Source organism: Dromaius novaehollandiae, chromosome 6 (genome assembly GCF_036370855.1).
Source record: "Dromaius novaehollandiae isolate bDroNov1 chromosome 6, bDroNov1.hap1, whole genome shotgun sequence".
Taxonomy (NCBI): domain Eukaryota; kingdom Metazoa; phylum Chordata; class Aves; order Casuariiformes; family Dromaiidae; genus Dromaius; species Dromaius novaehollandiae.
This window is the reverse complement of record NC_088103.1, coordinates 6756136-6777039: the sequence shown is the minus strand read 5'-3', so window position 1 is coordinate 6777039 and position 20904 is coordinate 6756136. Positions and strand designations below refer to the sequence as shown.

At 49.0% G+C, this 20904-nt stretch overlaps 1 protein-coding gene across 4 annotated transcripts in view; it reads right to left on the bottom strand.

The window, feature by feature from the left end:
• Positions 1-20904, bottom strand: part of PRKG1 (protein kinase cGMP-dependent 1) — a 496774-nt gene that overhangs the window by 452371 nt on the left and 23499 nt on the right. The window contains exon 1 of one of the 4 annotated variants that reach the window (XM_026097419.2): positions 7964-8641. The exons of 2 other annotated variants lie outside the window; for them this stretch is intronic. In XM_026097419.2, coding sequence (XP_025953204.1) covers positions 7964-8274 — 311 coding nt within the window. In that variant the 5' untranslated portion in view covers positions 8275-8641. Of the gene's footprint in view, positions 1-5610; positions 5687-7963; positions 8642-20904 lie in introns of those variants that run through there. One more of the 4 variants, XM_064513565.1, reaches the window with a different exon arrangement.

Below are 20904 nucleotides of genomic sequence, written 5' to 3'. Positions count from 1 at the left end.
TTCTGAAAGACCTTAACGCAATTTCAGGATTAGATCAGGAGACACGGTACCTACCCAAACAACTTTCACACTTGCAACCAACCCCTTTCTACAGATAATGCCACTTTCTATAGATGTCCGCAGAAAGAGAAAGGAATTACTTGATAGAAAGGAGTTGCACGCTCCACTGTATTAAATATTTTTCTTTTCCTGTTCTACCAGCCCTTCAAAGCAAAAAAACAAACCACGCAACCTGAATGGCATGGACGTCGCCACCTGCACATATCCCCAAGAAAAAGCAAACAGCAGTTGAAAAACATCTATACAAACATCCATCCTTTAGACAGTTACAAATACCAGTATTTTAGCATCACAAAAAGCCAAAAGCAAGAAACTTCAGCAAAACAGCGAGTAAAGAGTATCATTTATGATGGTAAATCAGGACTGATGTGGCATTTAAGCCACCAAACCCGCTAGTTCAAGATGTAGTTTCCAGTTGGCAAGGACCCCTTATCTTAAGGCAAGGTTTATATTACCTAATTTCTGAAACCTTAGAAACCCACAATATCTGTTCCAAAGCAGATAAGCAAAGAAACCGCTACCTACCAAGTCACTGTGTTTCTAACTTTGTAAAAGCGTGCATCTAAGCAATTTCTTCCTTTGAATCATACATTTCACCTGATGCTCTGAGGGACAGTACTTACTTAAGGGCATGTAGTCCTCCTCCTTCTCTGGGGGCCTCCAACACAGATTGCTGCTGGCAGCTGCGAAGTCTATCGGCTTGTGCTTCTACATCATTTCCAACATTAGCACACTTTTTATTATTATTACGAATTTCTGACATGTAAGATGCATACTGCATTTAGGAACACAAGATGCAAAAGCTTTCACAGCAAGTCTGGAGAGAAGGCATTCATGCGCATCGCGTATTCACCTCCAGGAAAACTGCTAAACTCAGGTGGGGTTCTTGCCAAAAGTCTCGGACCTTGTTTCCTGCTGCTGTACTTAAAAACTCCCTACCAACAGCATTCACCAAGTAATACAGATGAGGAGAAAAGCTAATTCTCTAGAAAGCAAATCTGTGGATACGTATTATAATTTTTAAAAAGTCTGTAAATTAACTGCTGTTAAGCATTGTTAGCTTGCTTTACGCCACTGTTTGTTAGGCTTATGGGATATTTTAAATCTGTTTTGCATATAAGCAGCATAAAAGTTTCAGTGCAATTTTGTTTAACAACTTACGATATTACATGACACTGCTAAAACTGGTATCTAGAAGCAGCAGAAATTCATAGTAGCAACAAAAACACATATTTCTAAGTCAACTAAAAGTAACTAAAATTGCAGTTTAATCTTTCCATTGCTAGTCAAGGCAAGATTCAGACAAAGCCACAAAACAAAGATACGGCTTTTAATAGCCTTGTCCAACTAATTATTTGTGATCCTTCCTTTGAAGGAAACGTCTTCTGATCATTACAGCTTAATCAATCAACTCTTTCGCCGTATGTAAATAAACATACTTCGGAGACAGCCCAGAACAGTACTTGCCAATACAGAAAAATCTTTGTCCTCTACCTAATAACTAAATATAGTTATTCCTCACCACAGGCTCTGACCAAAGGATGAGAAGGCTGAATTGTACAGAGAGCAAACCTATCAGCAATCTCACACACGCCACTTTACAATGCATTAAATGACACAGACGCCGAGGTATGAGTCACATATACCCTCGCGCGGAGGAAAGCCCCATCCAACAGCACCACAGTACTCCACCGCTGCCAAATCAGACCTGTCAAAACAGAGTAAAACAACGTTTGACTGACTTGCTTTCTCCACTATCCCCAACATGCTTTATGCAAAGCTTCTGTTTGGAAGCATATAACCCTTCACAACAAAAATGGGGGCTCGGGATGCCATGGGGCCCGCTGTCCGACCTGCTGCAAGCTAGCTGGTTTCGCAAGGCAACTCCGTCACGCTGCCTCAGTCAACCGTGTAGATTCAAGAAATTCAGGACTGGGCTGCTGGGTAGGCGACAGGCCCCACGTATCCAGATTCATAGCGCTCGGTACAGGAGCTGCTATCCTTCACAGCATCTCAAATTAGCCAGCTGGAGCCAAACACAGAAAGCGCAATATGGTGTGAGTGGCAAAATGCTGCCAGACCAGCGGGAGAAAGTTGCTCTGGTATCTCTAACTTCCCCTTGACAGCCACAAGACAAATGGAAAGCTAATCAGTGCAAGCTGATCCACGAGGCCTAAGGGATATCATTGCCCAAGGCGCTGCTCTAGGCCACATCTCACATTAGTGAGCACATCATCCTCTCTCGCTTCTTATAGAGATCGTGGCAGACACGGACCTTCCCACCGGCAGAGAGACGCTGCCTCGTCACCACTCAACGCAAAGCCTGGGAGCAGGAGTCTTGCACGGCCGTGGAAGTCCACTGACATTAACGGCTGTCAAAGTTCAATCAAGAATTAGCAGAGTTTTCCAGGCACATAAGACACTCTTCAGAACAATGCTGAACTACAGTCAAATTGATTTAACACTACATTGCATAACATAAGAGTAACCACAGCAGTTAGCTACTCTCAAACAAATGATAAATGCTTTTAGTTGGTTGCTGGACACATCACACTGAGTTATTTTTATATAAATACATATACACACACACACTAAAAAAAAAAAAAAAAAAAAAAAAAAAAAAAGATTTCTCCCTCCTTTCTGTCCATTTGCATCCAGCGCTGCTGAGTGATGATGTGATGCTGCTTTTGATATGCTATTTTTTGCAACGACACCAAACCCAGAATGTAATATGACTAAGGAGGCCAGCATTGCTTGTCCATTTTCATAGCTTCTGTCCCAGATTTTAGGAAGCAGTCACTCTGGGATGGTTGCCTCTGTTCCCAGCTACTGGTCCCTCAATCTCAATTTCTAGTGGTTAAATTATGTTGGCAACCATCCTCCAGATTATTTTTGAAATAGGAATGTGTGGGTTTAAAGAAAAGGGGTTTTTTTAGAACTATACTTCGTGAGTTTTAATTAGTGGAAGGCTCCTAGGTACTGCAGCATAGATACCATTTACAAAATGATCTGCTGATATTTATGCAAATACTGTAAATACAAAGTGCTTATTCAAATATTTTTACTTTATTTTATTACTATTACGATCACTTAAAAACATGCCTCTAGTCCATAAAAGATGTGCTCATTTGCCTTCAAAGAACCAATTTAGCTGTTGAAGGGATTTAGTTAAATCTCCTGTATGTACATTGTACTTCCCCCAAGGCTATGCAACCAAATATGTTAAGAAAAAAAAAAACAGAGCTCTTAAATATGACTCACAGAATGCTTTCCCCTCCCCCTCCCAAAAAATGAATCTGTGGGATTTTGGCAGATCTCCCAATTTCACACTCAAAGCATTTTTAAGTTTGTTAACTCATGTAAACATGCCATTTTTCATCTTACTCAAGATTTTCTATAAATGACAAAGCATTATTCCTTATCTCACTTGCGGCAACGATAGACTATACACCATCTCGGACAAGAGAAGACTGGGCCCTACAGATCCCTCATACTCATTAGCCGTCTACTCTGTTTTACATTATGTCTGCACATTTTTTCCTTCTGGAACACAAAATATGCTGATTATACAGCCTTCGAAAAGGATACAGCTGTTGTCAATCACAAAAGGAAACATTCTTTTCCAAGGCATGGGTATTTTCCCATCATAAATACCAAGCAACAAAAGCAAAGAAAGAGTTACAGCTTCCTGGTCAGAAAAGCTGTTCTTGGGTTCTCAGCTTTGCAAAATCTTAACTGGCCTAATTGTTGGTGCAAACTTGGTCTCACAGTCTTCTTAATGCTGACAGGCCGTTAGCAGCCAAAATATATCCTGCGAGAGGTCAAAGGTGTGGAAAAACAAACAGAGCAGCAAATTTCAGAAGATGAAGACGAGATAAGGATTTGTCATGGCATTTTTCCACCATGGAAAACACTCCCACTTTCTCAAGTCTTTGCCCATTTTCTCCACTCACTTCTTGCAAGTTATTTCCATTGGCAGGGGGAATAACAGCTCTTACTTTAGGCAACTTCCTTCCAGTCACTCAAGCACAAAGACTGATACAGATGCAAATATCCAACTTCTCTCATCGGTCTCTTAACTCGGAAGAAAACGGCAAGATGTGTCCCTCCGTATATTTTAGGTACAAACTCATGGGAACCCAAAGTCCCATTTCACATCAGCAAGATAAATTTACAGTGAAATTTATAGTGGCCCAACCCTGCAACAGCAAATAAAGTCCTGTGTGCTCTGAAACTTATTTTAAGTATATACCCACGCTTCCAAATCCTCTCTGCCTTTCCCTCCATTGCTGCCATAAATGGTTATATACCACATCAAAATAGCCTAAAGATTGTGTGACACATTTTTAATGTAATCAAGACGAGAGGTTCCTTTCAAGCACACAGGAGCACTATGCAAGCTATGTTTGGGGCTTATGTGGAGAAGTATAAGAAAAGGCATGATTTAGGCGTTCATGATCCCAATAAATGAAGCCAACTGTGTTTCCACACCCAGAAGCTCCCAGGTACTGCACCGCTGAGTCCGACTAATCCAGGTTACGTTTTAGCATAAGAAATCTGGGTAAGAAATACACTGCTGTCATTTTTTTCCTTCTTTTATGTAGCAGTTCTCTCCATTTGGATGCTCAAATTAAAAGTACTTATCAGTGCCATAACTTACAGATTTCAGTGAGCACCTGAGATGACACTTTACCTCCAGGAGACTCTGCATTATCTCTGCATATCCACCCTTAGGTGTGAGGCTCCATCACCATAACATGACTAATCCGTAAGGTAGCAAATGCTTTAGAAAACAGTGAACTATTTTGCTTGAGCAAAGTTCGTTTCTGATGCAGCAAACACGTGCTCTTTTTCACCTCAGCGATTACAGTATGAATGATTATAGTATGAAGCAGTAAGTTAAATGAAAATCTTACGCGTAGTATTGACCATGGAAGGTCAATATTAAACATCACTTCAGGCAAGCGGCCTGCATTATCCCCAAATAAAACTGCAAGAAGGAACTCAAGGAATGAGAAATTAGCAGCTGGAAAAAAAATTAATTCAAAGTTTTGACAGGTTTCCTACATATTTTACTGTACACAGCAGAGATTCAAGATTTCTGATTTGAGCTGAAGCATTTTCACCAGCCCTCGGAGAATGGACGCATGGAGCTACCGGGTGAAAACTGCCACGTCTGCCGGTACTCCCTCCGAAATCACAGGACATCACCCACCGCGACGCGAGGCTTCCTCGCGCCAACCTGGCGGGGAGCAAAGCCCTAACGCCTCCCCGCCTGCACCTGCCCACCGCAGTTTGCGCCATTTTGTACACGGGGGTCTTCACACACGGCACAAACCCACTGAAGGTACCGCCCTGGGAAAGGATGAGGCATGGCACGAAGGTGGCAGGGCCGGTGCCCGGGGGGCTCCCCGGGGGCTCTGGGGGCGCCACGGCCGAACCCTCCCCGCGCACCTGGGCCCGGCCCCAGCGCGGGGAAATGGCGGCGGCGGCGGCGGCGGGAAGAAGCGGGGGGGGGGGGGTGAAGGGGGGCGTCGGCGCGTTTCCTACTTTTCGGGTCCCGCCACTTTCTCCCCGCCGCCGTTTAAACTCCGAGCGGCGGCGATTCGCCTTAAAAGGGCAAAATATCTGCGGGGAAGCTCGGGCTGGGTGGGGGAGGCGGCAGGGGAGGGGAGGGGAAGGGCAGGCCGCCGCCGCCGCCCTAGGCAGGGGCCGCGCCGCCTCCCCTCCCCCGCCCCGGGGCGGGCGGCCGTTGCCAGGAGACGGCGCAGACCCGCCATGGCGGAGCGGGCGGCCGCGGGCCAAGCTGGGGCCGCCCCGGGCCTGGCCTCGCCTCGCCTCCCCCCGCGCCCACCCGAGGCGAGGCGGCCCTCACGGCCTCCGCGGCGGCCGAGCCCGGCTCAGTTCTGCCTTCTCCCCCCCGCCACCACCGCAGGGTCCCACCTAACCGCCCCCGCCTGCACCGGCGAGCGGCGGCCGCCGCCACACGCTCCCGCCGGTGCTGCCGCCGCGGGGACGCGCGGCCGAGGCGTCGAGCGGAGGCCGCCGGCGCCCATGCCGGTGGCACGCGGCCGCCTGGGCAGCAGCACCGCTTCTTGGCAACCCCCCCTTTTTTTTGGCTTCCCTTGGGGTATTTATGCCATCTTTAAGAAAAAAAAAAAAAAACATATAGTCACTTCACGCCCCATGTTCACGTTCCCAGCGCGGGCGCAGGCCGGCCGCGGTGGGGAAGACCCCCGCTAAGGTCATCGCTCTGGCACCGCCGCACCAAAAGCGCCTTTTTCGCGGGAGGAAAAGCAGGCGCCCGCCGGAGTCAACGCCGCGACCGCGTGTCGCGACAAGCGGCAGCGGGCGACCCGCGTCCCAAGACGTCCCAAGACCCCCCACACACACCGAGATGCTCCGAACAGCCCCTCGCAAGCCGGCTGCTCGCGGGCAGCCGCCTTCCCTCCTGTTCCCCGGCGTTAACTCAGCAAGGAAAATGTCAGCCACAAGCAGCAGCCGGCTGTGACTCAGGGAGGCCCCTCTCCTCCAGCTCGCCGCTACGTCGAGCGAGTAAAGCGGCTCAGCCCCCGAGGCGGCGATGGGGTGTTTTAACCCGGGGTGCCCCCAACCCGGGCCGGTCCCTCCGCAGCGACCGCTGGGCAGACCCACGCTCGTGCTAAACGCAACGCGGGGCCGCGCGTTTTGACATGAAGGCAGTTCAACACCGGATAACCTGCCCTTTTTCTTTTTTTTTAAGGTTGAACCAAATGCTTTACCATTTATTGGCTAGTCTAAAGAAAAAAAAAGATATTAAGTGTTGGGTGGGGGAGGCACCGCCGCTCCTGCGAGGTCTCCGTTTTCCCCATTAAATCGCTGCGATTTGCATAGTCTGCGGCAAGTGTGAAACAAGGACAGACCATCTCCCAGACGTACTGCGAGCTGGGAGGCGAGGATCCTCACAACTTTCCCTTCGTGCTGCCTTTTGCAAATCCTCGAGCAAACCGGGACGGTGCTACGGGCTTCGCCCCCCTCAAACACCACCACTCTCCCCCCAGCAAACACCTCTGCTTGGGCGGGGAGGAGGCCAGCACGGGCGAGGGGAGGCTGCTGGGGACCTGGCGCTCCCGTCCCTTGCTTGCTGTCCCCACGCCAAGCTACAAGTTTCCCTGCTGCCTCCTCGCCCGCTCGGCTTTGAATGGCTCCGACGGGACATGGGCTGCCTCGCTGATGGTGGCATCGCTTGCGCCCCGGCGTTTCCCCCTTCCCTCCCCGCACGGGTGAAGCCCCCAGCCCCAGGGAAGCTCAGGTCAACCCCCAGACCAGGATCACCCCAAGGCACCCGCCGGCCTCTGCCCAACTTGCCGCCAAGGCCGTGCGCTTAGCCGGCCCCGGGGCCCCCCGGCAGAGCCCCCCCGGGTTGGGGGGGGGGGGGTGCTGCCCCCTCCGCCTCGGCACCGGCTCCTGCTGCCCCCCGAGCAGGGCCCGATCCTGCCCGGCAACGCGCACTCGCACCGCGGCCCCAAACACGCAACTTTGCCACCCGGGAAAGGGAGCAGCAACTTGCCCTGCAGCCGGCGAGGGGGCGCGGGCAGCGGCCGCCCCCGGAGCGGCCACACGCCGCGGCCGCAGCGGGCAGAGCGAGCGAGCGGCTCCCCGGGGCCGCAGCGGGCGCAGGCAGCGGCTCCCCGCGGAGGCTGCCGAGCGGCCCCGGGGCCCCGCGGGCGGCGGCGGCAGCAATGCGGCTGCCCGGGGCAGGGCAGCGCGGGCGGGGGGGGAGCCTGCCCTCCGCCCCCCCCCCGCACACAGGTGGCTGCCCGGCGAGCACGGCCGCGGCGAGCGGGCGGAGAGCCACGACAGCGGAGCGCTCCGCTCGCCCGAGACAGCCGCTATGGGTCCCCGAGGCTCAACCCCTGCTTACTGTGGGCTCTTGGGGTAGAAGGGCAGGGTGACGTGGCTGAGGTCCTGGATGTCAAAGGCGGTGGGCTCGGCTGAGATCGCCTGCCGCTTGGTCCTCTGCTCGCCCTGCAAGGTGCCGGCGCTTTGCTGCTGCGCCTGCTGCGTGGCGGGCCGGATCACGGAGCGGTACTTGTCCAGCTCGTTTTGCAGCTTCTGGATCAGTTCGTCCTTCTGGTCCAACTCCAGCTCCAGCTCGTCGATGAGCGCATCCCGCTGCCGCAGCTCCTCGATCTTCTCCTGCAGCGCGTACTGTAAATCCCGCAAAGTGCCCATGGTCCTGGCCGCCGCCGCCGCTGCCCGGCTCGCCCCGCGCCTCTCCCGGCAACTTTCCCCCCCGCTGCCTCCCCGCACTTGGGCCAACTTCCCCGCGCCGCCGCCGCCGCCGGGGCGCTGCCTGCGGCCCCGGCCCCGCTGCGCGCCGGGGCAGCGGCGCTGGCGGCCCCGCCGCAGCCGGACCCCCGCCGCCGCCTCCTCCCCCGCGGCACCGCGCTCCGGAGCCCGGCTTGTTAGGGGTGATTTCGATCTGCCTGCGTCAGGCTGGGCTGGAGAGACAGCGAGACACACGCACACACATGCACGCACACACACACACACACACACTCAACACACACACACACGCGCGGAGGGGGAGGAAGGGGAGGAGGGAGGGAAGGCAGGGAGGAAGGGGCGTCTGCGAGGAGGCACGGAGGCACTTGCGCCGCGCCGCGCTCCTTCCCTCCCCCGGGGGCCGCCGGCTCCCAGCGCCCCGCACGGCGCGGCCCCCCGAGGGGGAGAGCGGGACGCGAACCCGCGGCAGCCGCCACCGCCCCTCCCCCCCCCCACCGCCGAGCCGCGCCCGCCCGCGGCTGCGCGGCCCCCCCAGGGCTTCCCCCCACCCCGAAATCCCGGGGGGGCCCGTGGGCGCCTACAGGCTCCCCAGGGCCCGGTGCAAGAGCTGAGGAGTGGGCTGAAGCCCTCCTTGCCCGGGGCGGGGGGGGGGACCCTCTGCTCCCACGCTTTTGCGGGAGGGGGACGTGGAAGCAGCCCGCACGCTGCGGGGAGCCTGCAGAAATCTGCCCTCCCGCTCCCAAGCACCGAGCACCCCGCTTTTGGGGATGTCCCAGGTCTTCTCCCTTCCCACCACCTGCTCGAATCAAGGGTGCTCCTCGCTCCTACAGAACTTGCCCAGCTTATCGCGTGCTCACTTTTTTTACACCCCATTTTTATTGTCTTCTACGAAGGATCACACAAACCAGAGCCTGGCAAACCCATGACCCTGCTCAGCCTGAGCTTTGGGCTCCGACCCCCAGATATTAAGGTAAATATTGGTCAAACGTGTCTTCGCTGGAAAAAAATCTGGAGGTTGTGCATACGGGTCTCAAAGCACTGAAAAAGCAGGTTAAAATATGGGTGCACTCTCCGTGTAGCCCCGCTACCTACACAAAAGTATCCGCTAGATTCTGCTGCACCGAACACGTCAGGATTTTCCCCGTGCGCGAGCTCCGGGGTTGTCTACGCGCTGAGGAACCGTGACGCTTTGGTTCTACCTATGCGATGCTGTTTACGGGTTTGCGGCACAAAAATAACAGAACAGAACAAATGAGCCGGATCGGCGGAGCCCTGGCTGCCAAATGGCTCTGCTTTCTTTTGTCTTGCCTGCCTTTCCCCAGCGCGGAAGAGGGACGGTGATGCACGCTGTGACGAACACAGCTCCCGGACTTGGCCCCCTAGGACAGAAAAAGGGACCTGTGGGCAAAAGGAATAGTTGGACTTGGTTTCCTGATAAGATTGTACGGAGATGGGGTAAAAATCCCCACCGCTCTGCAAGATGTGGGTCCCCCCAAGAGCTTTTGCAGCGCTCGGTCACCGGAGCAGCGTGCTTGGGTGCTCTCGGGGCAGCAGCTGTTTCGGTTCCCTTTCTGGCAGCTGGATTTGGGGAGGAATGTGATGATGGATCCATTTCTTGGAAGCGGGTGGCAGCTACCCGTCCGTACCTGCCTTTAGCAGGGCTGTCCAGACCTCCGATTCGGGCATCAGTTGGAAATGAGAGTGATCCGGACAGAGACAGCACTCATGGTTTTTGTTGTTGTTGTTTTTTCTTCCTATTGATACCTCCTGGCACTGGGCTGAGTCCAAAGCTCCAGCTTTCAACCTGCAGATGGGCTTCATAAAATTAAAAACCGGATGAGGAATTACAACTACTCCCCTATTCAAAGCTGTTGTTTGAAAGGGCCTGGATTCTTTTCATAAATCTTGCATGAGACTTTGCAGGTTCTTCCACGTATTTGGAAACTCCTGCCTTTTTTTCAAGATGCACGTGAAAAACAGAATGGGCTTATGTAAAACGCTTCAGTTTTAAGTCTTCTGGGTGCATTTGCTAGGCAGAAAAGCAAAGTTCGCTGGTCTTTTTCATGGGCTGACAGCGGGCTTTAAGTTCAGACAGCATTTTTTTGCTGTGTATTTCTTCCATTTGCATCTTACATAACTCACTAGGAGCAAAAGTACTAAGTATCTTCTGAACATTTCTGTTTTAAGGGAATGTGGCACTAAATAGATGCAGTCCTGCTGCCTACAAACTCGAAATCAATGGTTAAAAAACTATTTAATAGCATCCAGCAAAGATGCTTAAAGTTTTATTGGTTTCTTCCCTGCACAAGTGATATTAACTTCTGCACGAGTAAGACCGCGAGGTGAGTAAGTGAAGTCCCCCAGGCTTCAAAAGAGTGACAGCCCTGGGGGGAACCCGTTGTGCATAATTTCTCAATAACAAGCAGTAAAGCCACGTTACTTGGTTTCCATGAGAGGTGCGTAGGACTGGGACAACAGCGCGTACGTCAGAAAGGATCTGGAGAAAAACATCAGAAATGCTGCTCGACAGAGGTGTAGGCTGTCAGGGCTGACGTGTTTTATGAGGCGGCATATACTTAGGATGCTCTCTTGCAAGTATTTCTCCCCACTGGTTATGGAAACTCGCATATCTGCTGTTGAGCGTATCCCCGAGATTGCTGCTGCTGGCTTTATGGGAAATAAAACTGGCCAGGAATTCAACTAACTATAGCTAAAGGAAATATTTATTTACAGGTGGAAAGCAGATTCCCCCAGTCCCATAAGACCTACGAGATCCAAAGAGAGATTTTTATGTCACAGTTTCAGATTTGCGGCTACGGTGAACAGCCGTAAACCTAGGGCCGGCCTTCCCTGATTCAGGATGAGGCCGAGGAAGCCCAAAGGTCTTTACAACCTGTCGGCTGAGTCCTGCCCTGTGAAGGCTGCAGACAGTTGCCTGTTTTGGGTTGTTTACTGCTCTTCTGAAGAAACCATCAGCCAAGTGGGGTTTGGGGACTGCAGCTGCCTGTGCAGCTCATACTTCAGGCTTTCAGGTTACCGGCTGTCTCGCAGCCCCAGCAGCATGGAGATCCCACTGCCCCAACCCCATCAAAATAAATCCTATGATGCCATTCTTCTCAGCTTAAATTTCCCAGCAAAAAAACCCTCAGGTTTTCAGAGCAGCTGCTTTGTCTTCCTGAGCAAGCGAATGAGAAGAAAAAGCTTTGCAGGGAAGAATGGCAGGAATGCAACGGCGGACTTGGTTCGGGGATGGCAAAACGAAGCCTGCTTGGAGTTTGTTAAGGGAGCCAGCAGTGAAACGTCCTCTACGTCCCAAAGCCTTTTGCTGCTCGGACCCCTGCAACACTGTGCATCACCCAGCCCAGATGTCACCAAGCAGCAAGTTGGGGGGGGACACCTACAGATGGCTTCACCTCTGCCCCAAAACGTCACCAGGACTTGCTCGCTAACGGGAATCACAGGCATCCCCGCGAAACATCACTGTTTCTTCTTCTCCTCTCCCCGCGCAGGCTCTGATATACTCACAATATTTCCGCTGTGCACAGTTTCTGGGTTTTAATAGCTCTGCTTCGAAACCTTTCAAGGATCATCTGTCACCAAATGCACCCACTCAGCTGCCATCTTCGAAGCTAAAAACATATTTGAAAGCTCTCTGTTCCGAAAACATTGCGCGGCGCTCGCCAATCAAAACTCAGGTGGCAAGCTGGATCGCTGACAGGCACACGTCACCTTGCTAGAGTCAGCCAGGACAGCGGGGAAGGAGAAGCTAGAGCTGCATGACTGAGTACATTCATCAACATCTTCCCTCCTGGAAGTGCTTTTCTTTTTTTTGCCTTCACCTGCCTAATCCATTGCAATCCATTCCTTAGTCCTTTCCCAAAATATCTACGGGAGCAGATCGGCCTGCAGGAGAAAGCAAAAGTTGACCTGTTTGGATGTTTGCAGCCTATTTGCTTGCTTGTCTTAGCTTTGTGCAGATTGGAGAAGAATTGGCAGGTCTGGTACCCACGTGACTTGCAGAATACGTTCCCTATACACTTATTCAAAGCAATGCCTTTAGGATGTGAAGAAGACTAAAAATACAGAAAGACATGTGGAAGAGTGGCATGCACATAAGCTGAACTCTTGCAAAAAGTCTGCCATAACCAACCTGATTTGCAGGTCGTCTGTGAGAGTCGCCGTGTCTCATCTGTGGGATGCTACCTCCACCACAGGCCCAAAATCGATGCTGATGCAGAGGACGGAGTGCCACCTACTGAAACACCAACACATCCACCTTTTCCTCGGGCTCTCCCAGCTGAGACAAACCTCTCTTCTGGCCTCCAAGGGCAGCTGGGGAATCATTCAGCCCCCAAGGACACCGCTGAAGCTAGAGCTACTGTGTCGCAGAGAGCTGCCTCGCCAAGACCGAGGAGCAGGAATCAGCAATATCTGGGGATGCTTCAGCCCCATTTCTCTCCAACAAAGAAGCCCTGTTGGCTCGTGACATTGGACTTTCCTCATTTTGGGCCTTTCTGAAGCACACAGCATTGATGAACGTAGATGCAATTAAAAATGAGACTTGAGACCCATTTATTCTTCCCGACTGAAGGGATGGAGATGCACTGCTGCAGTGTGTGCTCTCTCTTAAACCCCACTGATGCCTAAGTGAAGTCAAATCAGCATCTCGGCTGGGTTATCTCAAGGTTTTTTAGTATGTAGATCCTTTTTTTTCCATTGTCACTAAGAAACACTGAGAAGTAGCTCTTGTGAAGAACCTGCAACCGCTGCAGCCTGCCTTAGGAAATCCTCCCAGTATAAGGACCATTTTGAGTAGACAGTGTATGAGAAAAATACCCCAAGATCTATTAACTGACAAAAAAATGCTCACTGCAGAGACAAGAAAAAAATAATAGCGTGCTGCGCTGTAATTGGTAATATGCTTAGCTTTTTATATCACATTAGGGGCATACATAATAACACAAAAATGAATGCTTGTGTCATGCACAGCAAAATGATGAGACATTACAACAGTGTAATAGCGCCGGATTATCTATATAACGCAGCGGTTTCAGTCCCTCCGCCCCCAGCCTACACACATGCGTGTGCCACAATCAGATTAAGATGCAAGTTGCCCGTACTCCTTCGAGGGCCCTTTGCCCAGAAAAATTAAAGGCACGAAGGACACAGTGCACTCACAAGGTCCTTATGGGGAAGATAACCCTCCCCTCCCTCATTTCTCAGACCGGAGCAGAGCCTCTACCTGTGGTTCCTGCTGGCAGGGCTGCAGAGCCAAAATGGTAGAAGAACATCTTTACGAGAGGAACATGAGTTTTGCATATAAATGGCACAACAATAAACTATTCTCAGCATCTATGTAAAACGGGAAGTTGAATGCACATTCAACAAGCCTGTCAAGAGCCTGTTATTTTTTCCTTCCATTAGAGCGACCGTAAGAGTTCTCCCCGGCTTCGTTCCCTTGCTAATAAGACCCTATTCATAGCTAACCTGCCTATGCGTCTATAGAAACCACAGATCCTCTGCAGTCCAAAAAGCATCTGACACACTTCAATTGACAGGTTTCTTTGAAAGCCATGCCTCTTCTCCCGCTATCTCAACGATAGCTGGATTTTAACAGCTTGTCTCATCCGGTGATCACTTACAGTGGCAGAAGATGTCCCCACCCCTTCACTTTGGTGCCCGTTTGGTGCTCATGAGTCTCTGTGGGATAGGAGGGGACGCTGCAGGTTTGCTGGTAGCACGTTCTCGTGTTGCCCACCCAAACCAAAGCTCTGGGGCTGGGCTTCCTTCAGGGGAGAGTGAACCCATTCTCTGTGCTGCCCCTAGACAGAAGAGGAGCTGCAAATGGGAGACATCTCCAGGTAGGTCTACAGCGGAGCTAGGTCCGTGATCCCTGCTCCTGAGTCCTCCTAGCCATACACACCTTGAGCAACCGGTTTATTTTTTCCCACCTTCCAAACAGGGCTGAACTGCCCCGCTAGGTCGGCTCTGAGCAAAGCTTGGACACATCCTCCTGTGGGCTGGATTAAGCCAGAAGCGGCTTCAAAATGATCCAGCTGCCTTAAGAAGTCTCTTTAGGTTCCTGCTAAGCAGCAACTTGTTCCGAAAACTGCCAAAATAAGTACTTAGTGCGGTTTTCCAGTTACTACAATTAGACACTCACTGTGCCCCTGCTTTTCTCAGCAGTCCCAGGGCACTGACTATGTAGAGCAAAAGCAGCATTTAAACAAGGAGAGCCCTGGAAATGTAGTTTTCTTTTGCTTTCAGCCAAAAGCTACTGGCAAATGAACACAGGAACCAATTATCCTAAATGTAAGGAAGCAGATCTACTCTTGAAACCATGATGCTTGAAGGGTATAAAGGGGGTGAAGTTTGTAGAAAAACTGAACTCAGCTGACGCAGTTGGAAAAACAGGCAAAAAGCTGAGAAACGTGCAGGTACCTCTTGGCCTGCACAAATTTATCTACGAGATCGGGGGAAGCTGCGACTTTTGAAGGAACGTGGGAGCTGCACGTTGGCTCTGAGGCCGCTGATCTCCACGCTGGGATGGCTGGGAGGGCCAGGCCTGCTCCCTCACGCTTCTCACCTCGCGCCAGGAGAAATCCTTCCCCTGCCAGGAATCGTCGTGTAACCGCTCGGGATGGCCAGTGCTCCGGGATCATTTTATCTTCGCTATTCAACGTATGGTCCTCCTTCTGCTATACGATATCTCTGGGTTGCAGTAAAGAGGCGGGAGAGCTCTGTGACTCATCTGTTACCCAACTCATGGACCAAATGGCACGGGGCAACTGCCAAAGGACACAAATAATCCAGCTTGGTCACGCAACGGAGACAAAATCCGAATGCTGTATAGAGCCCTGCACGTCATCCAGTGACCGAACGGTCAACATACGCTGAAGGTTTCACAGACCTCATTTTCAGAGACAACACCCTGGCCAAGCTGGCAGCTTGTGTGTGGCATCTGCACAGCCAGCAACCTTACGACTGCCTAACATGCGCTCTGTATCATCTTTGTACTAAGTTGCTTAAGAAAGGCGTTGGGCAGAATATAGATCTGACGTTATTGTGTTACATGATCCGGTCGCTCAGGTAATTAGCAGGATATCAGGACATCTGGGGTCAAATCCCGTCTTTATGCATATGCTTCTGACTTCATCTACATCCACTAACCTTTTCCGGGTGAGATCATCTCCGAGTTTGTCTTTTAATTGACTCTTTTGGACCCCAGCTGGTCATAACAGTTTCTAATGGCACATTTCTGAGCAGTATTTTTTGCATAGGTTTTCAGCAGTATGCTGGTAAAAACTCAGGTTGAGCAAAACTGATGTTTGTCTTCTCTTACCGTACAGTTACGTCTTTCTCTTTTGCAAACCTCTATTGCCTTCCGCAACGTGCTGATTTTTTAATCAGTTCTCCAGCTGCGAAAAGTTGAAAGCAAAGTACCCAGAAAGGTGCAAACAGCAAGAGACTTAATTTTCCCCCCAAATTATTTTCATCTATAGGGGCTCACTCCTACGGCCCGACTTCAGAGCTGCGTGGTGCCATTTCTTCCTGTGTTGTCGGCCCCAAGCATCTGCAATCCTGGGTGCTCCCTCTCATCGCCTTTCGGACCCTGCAGTGTTTCTTATCTCTTCTTCCCAGTAATTCACCACTCAACTACCATAACTGGCCTGGTCTGTCGTGCAAATTTGTCCAGCCTTCAAAACGACTCATTTATATTTGAAATCAGATTAGTAATAAACACGTATTATGCTACCAATATGAAAATAACCAGTGCGTTAACATCATTTTAGGACGAATGTGTTGTAAGCAAGTATGCTGTCTCTTTATGTAATCAGATTAATTCCTGTGCTTATTAAAAAATATTTTAATGTTTCAAATATTTGTAACAATGAACGCTAAACATACATTTTAAACCTGCATTTTATGTGACTGGGCAACAGACTGGTGTTTCTTAAAGATAAATACCAGTTGCCCGCTTTTTCTTAGAAATAGATTAATGAGGGAATTTGTTTGGAAGTTTTTTCCAACAGCTATGTGTCCTGTGCAGCTAGAAATATTTCGCTGCAATGTCAGATTTTTACTTAAGGACCTAGAAATCTCTGTGTCCATGATTCTAGTCATGCTGAAGCCTCTCTTCCAGCAAAGAGTTTGGAAAACCTTTGCACTCAGAGCTGAGCTCCGTGACCATTAACGGCTCCGTCCTGCAGAGGACCCAGCGTCAAGGCACCAGCATCCATGAACCGTCCAGGCAGAAGCTGCAAACTGGGGTCGCGTTGGGTTTCACAAAGGTTTTACAGCGCTACACCGACTTCTACGGCGATTTCTTATTTGCGCTTGGGAAAGCTTCGTCCAGGTGAGCTCTCCAAGTGCGTAAAAATGTTTATGCTCCAAGTTTTCCTATTTGTCACCGGTTGCTCTGCACATCAGAGCGTTAGAGGCCAGCGTTGACTGAATCAGGGGACGGACAGAGCTTTTATTCTCACTTTTACCAAATTCCCACTTCCAGTTTAGCAGCTGAACCCAGGCACCGTGAGCTCCATCCTCGTCCTTGCTGCATCGCCGTTACCGAAACGCCCAAACTCGAGCTCCCGCGCCTCTCCAGCACCCACTGTTGGCAACATGGGCCGTGCAAAACCATGGTGCGGCCCCTTTTCTGCCTCCGTCTCCAGCTGGTTTTGCTCCGACCCCGAGCCCTCTCCGCAGCGCACAATTAAAACATACGTTAAAACGCGCCGGGAAGGTTAACCCACGTGCTGCTTCCCCGCCGTCTCCCGCTCTTTGATGCAGGTGGAGAACAGCACGGATTGCACTGCCAGGCAACCCCGGGCTCGACTCCCGGGAACTTCCTCAAAGCTGGATAAAAACCATCCTTCACAAGCAATCAACCTACAAAGGCAACGTGTGCTTTGGGGCCGCTTCTCCCAGCTCCGGAAACCACCGTTCATCTAAAGTTTGCAGCCTTTTGTAGACCACTTCTATGCAAGAACTGATTTCAGGTAAAGCCTTAACAGCAGTGCTATTTTCTCATATCCTTTTATATGTAATCTATACACCTAAACCTTGATATACAAGCTCATCTTGAAAGCATCAGGCATGAGGTAAATGGCTCTCGTGTTGCTAGAAGAAAAAAGATTGATCCTGGTAGGCAGCATGAAAACCTACATCGTGGCGCGCGGAAAACCAGCGTTTTTCCTATTTTTGCTCTTTCAACGACGGCGCTAATTCAGAAGCAGTTCTGAAAAATCCCACTGCTCCTTCACGGATACACAAACATCTGCTTTTTTCAAAACCTGCCCTTTTATTTTCTGCTTGCTTTCTTTCATTTTTTTTGCTTAAAAGCTGTGACTATCAGTAAAACGACTGTTTGCAGCTCCCGATGTCAGCGTGACGCGGCTCGAAGCGTTGCGTGCCCCCTCCCCGCTCGGTGGGTATTTGGCCCCGCTCTATTCCCTTACATGGCCTGCAGCTCTGGCAGGCACAGCATTCTCCACATTCCTTTTTTTTCCCCCCCTGTTATTTAATTCTAATTTCTTTTAAGAGGAGAAAACGCAAAACACAAGGTCTAATGCCGCCCTCTACTGACCAGCGCTCCCAGCAAACACGCTGAATACTTGTCGCATCACCAACCAAAAAATCAATCGAAAGGAAATACAGAAGCAAAAATACGCATGCATTTAAAGGAAAAAAAGAGACCAAGGAGGCCAGGAACATTGCTTGAAATTCGCATTGACATATTGATGCTATTGCATTTCTCAGCAGGTGGGTAGGATTAATAGTACCAGTTTTTCTCGAGTTAGCTGCTGTAACTGTAAAGAAGTGGGTGTGTAGCATATTAAGGGCATATTTCTATAAATCCCTATACAGGGGTTTCGTTGTGCCCTGCCTCATCCTCCCAGCGACTCTACTAAAATCTCTGTCCTCCACCTGGATGTTCATATAGCACTGAGCACCTCTGCCCTTACAGAGGGCTGGGCAAATACTCGCTAACGAATCCTCTCAAGATTTCTGTTTAATTGATTCAATCCTACCAGTGGTAATGTATTTCACAGCATTAAGTCATCTCCTTATAGAAGGAATCTATACAACAGAGACCGACAGCCTGGCTATGAAAAATTTACCGGACCTTCTGGAAGGTATTCGATTCTCCTACGGCTCAGGATGTGTCCCACAAAGAGACGCAGAGGGATTAAACGATTTTTTTTCAGACTTTGAGTCAATGATTCGATTACACTAATAGGCCCGAGGATGGACGTTACAAGGGAGCCATTAGCAGACCCTTGATTCACACCGATTCCTGGCACTTGGCTCAAAACCCAATACACGTCGCCACTAAGATAACGTGCAACCACTCTCAGCATGTGCAAAAAAATCAGGGGTTTATAAACCTAAAAAACTCTGTTTCTTAACATTAAGGGAAGAATGCAATTGTTAAACATGACCAGTCTGAAAAAGCAATACATTTCATTTTCAATATATATCACAATTCTCTTTTTATTCTCATTTCTTTAGATGTTTAAATGATTCAGTTTTCAGAAGTCTGAATCTTTTTTTGCTTTCAATTTTTAGTATTTTCTACTAAACTCTCAGAAAAGTCAATTAAATTAAGATAGCTTATGCTAATACCATTTTATATATATATTTATACACGCACACACACATACAACTGCAATTGCAATTAATACATCATCTCAAATAAAAAAAACTCCCAAAGCTTCTCAGATGTACAGAAAAATTTAAACTTTGCAAGTGAGCTCATATTTAAAAACACTAATGCAATTTCCAGGAGGAACTGATATCGATTGGGCAGCAGAACAACAAATGCTGAGTGTGGAGGTCTAAAATATGGGGAAAGAATCAATACAGGTGACCCACTATAATAAAAGAGAGAGAGAGATTATTTTTTTTTTTTAACCCTAAAGCTTATATTTTCATAGGAACACTTAGGAGGCAGGGTAAATAAAGCTTTAAAAAGGCAAATCGAAACCGCAAACAGATTAGGTGATTCAGGGAAATAAACTTAGCCGCAGGCTGAAATGGTCCAGAACCCAATTCTTTGGTGGCAAAGTGCGGTCAGCCCAGATTCAGGCTAAGACTAAGTTAGACCACGTCCCAGCTGAGGTTTGTAGAGGGAGGGGACACATTTGGTGTCCACCCAACATTTCTGCCTGTGCTTTTGCAGGTTTTGAGATCCTCAGTGGACGTTTCCCTTTACCTCGATAATCTCCAGACGGTAGGAAAAGTTCAGGGAAGAGGTGAATGCCAAGACTTTCCAGTTCATCTTGGGAAACAGAAAGGATTTCTTGAATTTAACCTTCCATTGACCCATTTTAACAGGGCTCTTCCAATGCCGTAAGGAGGTGCATCAGTTTAAATTCAGTACTAACTAGGGATTACCTCTACAGGGAAAAGGAATGCATCTAAACAAAACTGGAGAAGGAGAAAACAGGAATCCTCGGAGATGATTTTCCTTTGACCCATACAGATTTTTTAGAAACATCCTTTGAGGGATCAGGATGGCAGGTGCCTCCTCGTGTAAATAAGGCATCATAAACACGTTCCTGTAGTTTTATGCAAAAAACAAAACAAAAAACCCACACAAACAGAACCAAATCCATACATATCTGCTCATATTTCTAGGTAGGAAGAGTCAAGAGAGTCTATATTTCCATAGCAAAGCCTTTAGCATAACTGTGTAAGACACTTATCTGTTTAGTTCATACTGTTTGGAAAAAAGATCAGGTTTTTTGAGGCTAGTTCTTATCATCTACAGCCAAATATAATGTAGACAAAGCACTGAGTGTTTGGACAATGACCATTTTAAGTTCTAAAATCAACTTCTTAACTCTGCATTCAAAGCTTCAAATTAAGGCAATGGTTTTCCTGTTTATCTGCTAAATTATGTTCTATTTTTACTTGAAAAGGCTTTTAGTGTGCAGGCAGATCTCAGTAACCATCCCAGAGTTGTTAACCTGAATTGTCTCTCAATCTCCAAATAAATCGCGCAGGTTTTACCGGCCACTGATTGGCGTGCAGTTACTTGCACGCATTCGCAGAACTGGACCATCAGTATGTACATCATTATTAGATTTCTTCCATGATCCTAATAGGTTAAAAAAATATATATATTTTTTTAAACTATCCCACTACCTATTCAGCAACATGTGAAGAAAGACCAGGAGAAATCTGCAGAGACCAGGACAGAGTATCTAGAGGATAACTTCCTTCATCGCGCTGCTAACAGCCTTCTGAAACAGCTTCAAGTTCTTGCAGAGAACAGTGATTAAAGCTTAAAAAAAGAAAAACAAACTGTTTCTCTTTTTTTTTTCAAAAGGAAAAAGCACCAGCTTGCCATTTGAAAATAAATCCAATTGAATTTGAATACAGTTTGTTTGCTGAGCGTTCAAACCACATCATTTAACCCGTATTTTTTTTTTTTTTTTAGCTGTAGCTTTAGTTTCTACCAGTGTGGCTCATGTTTGTTCCTAAAAACATAAAGCAGCCGAAAATGTGAACTAATTGCAGATCTGCCAGCTGCATGTTTTATGGGTTAACTAGTATAATTGCTCAATCTTA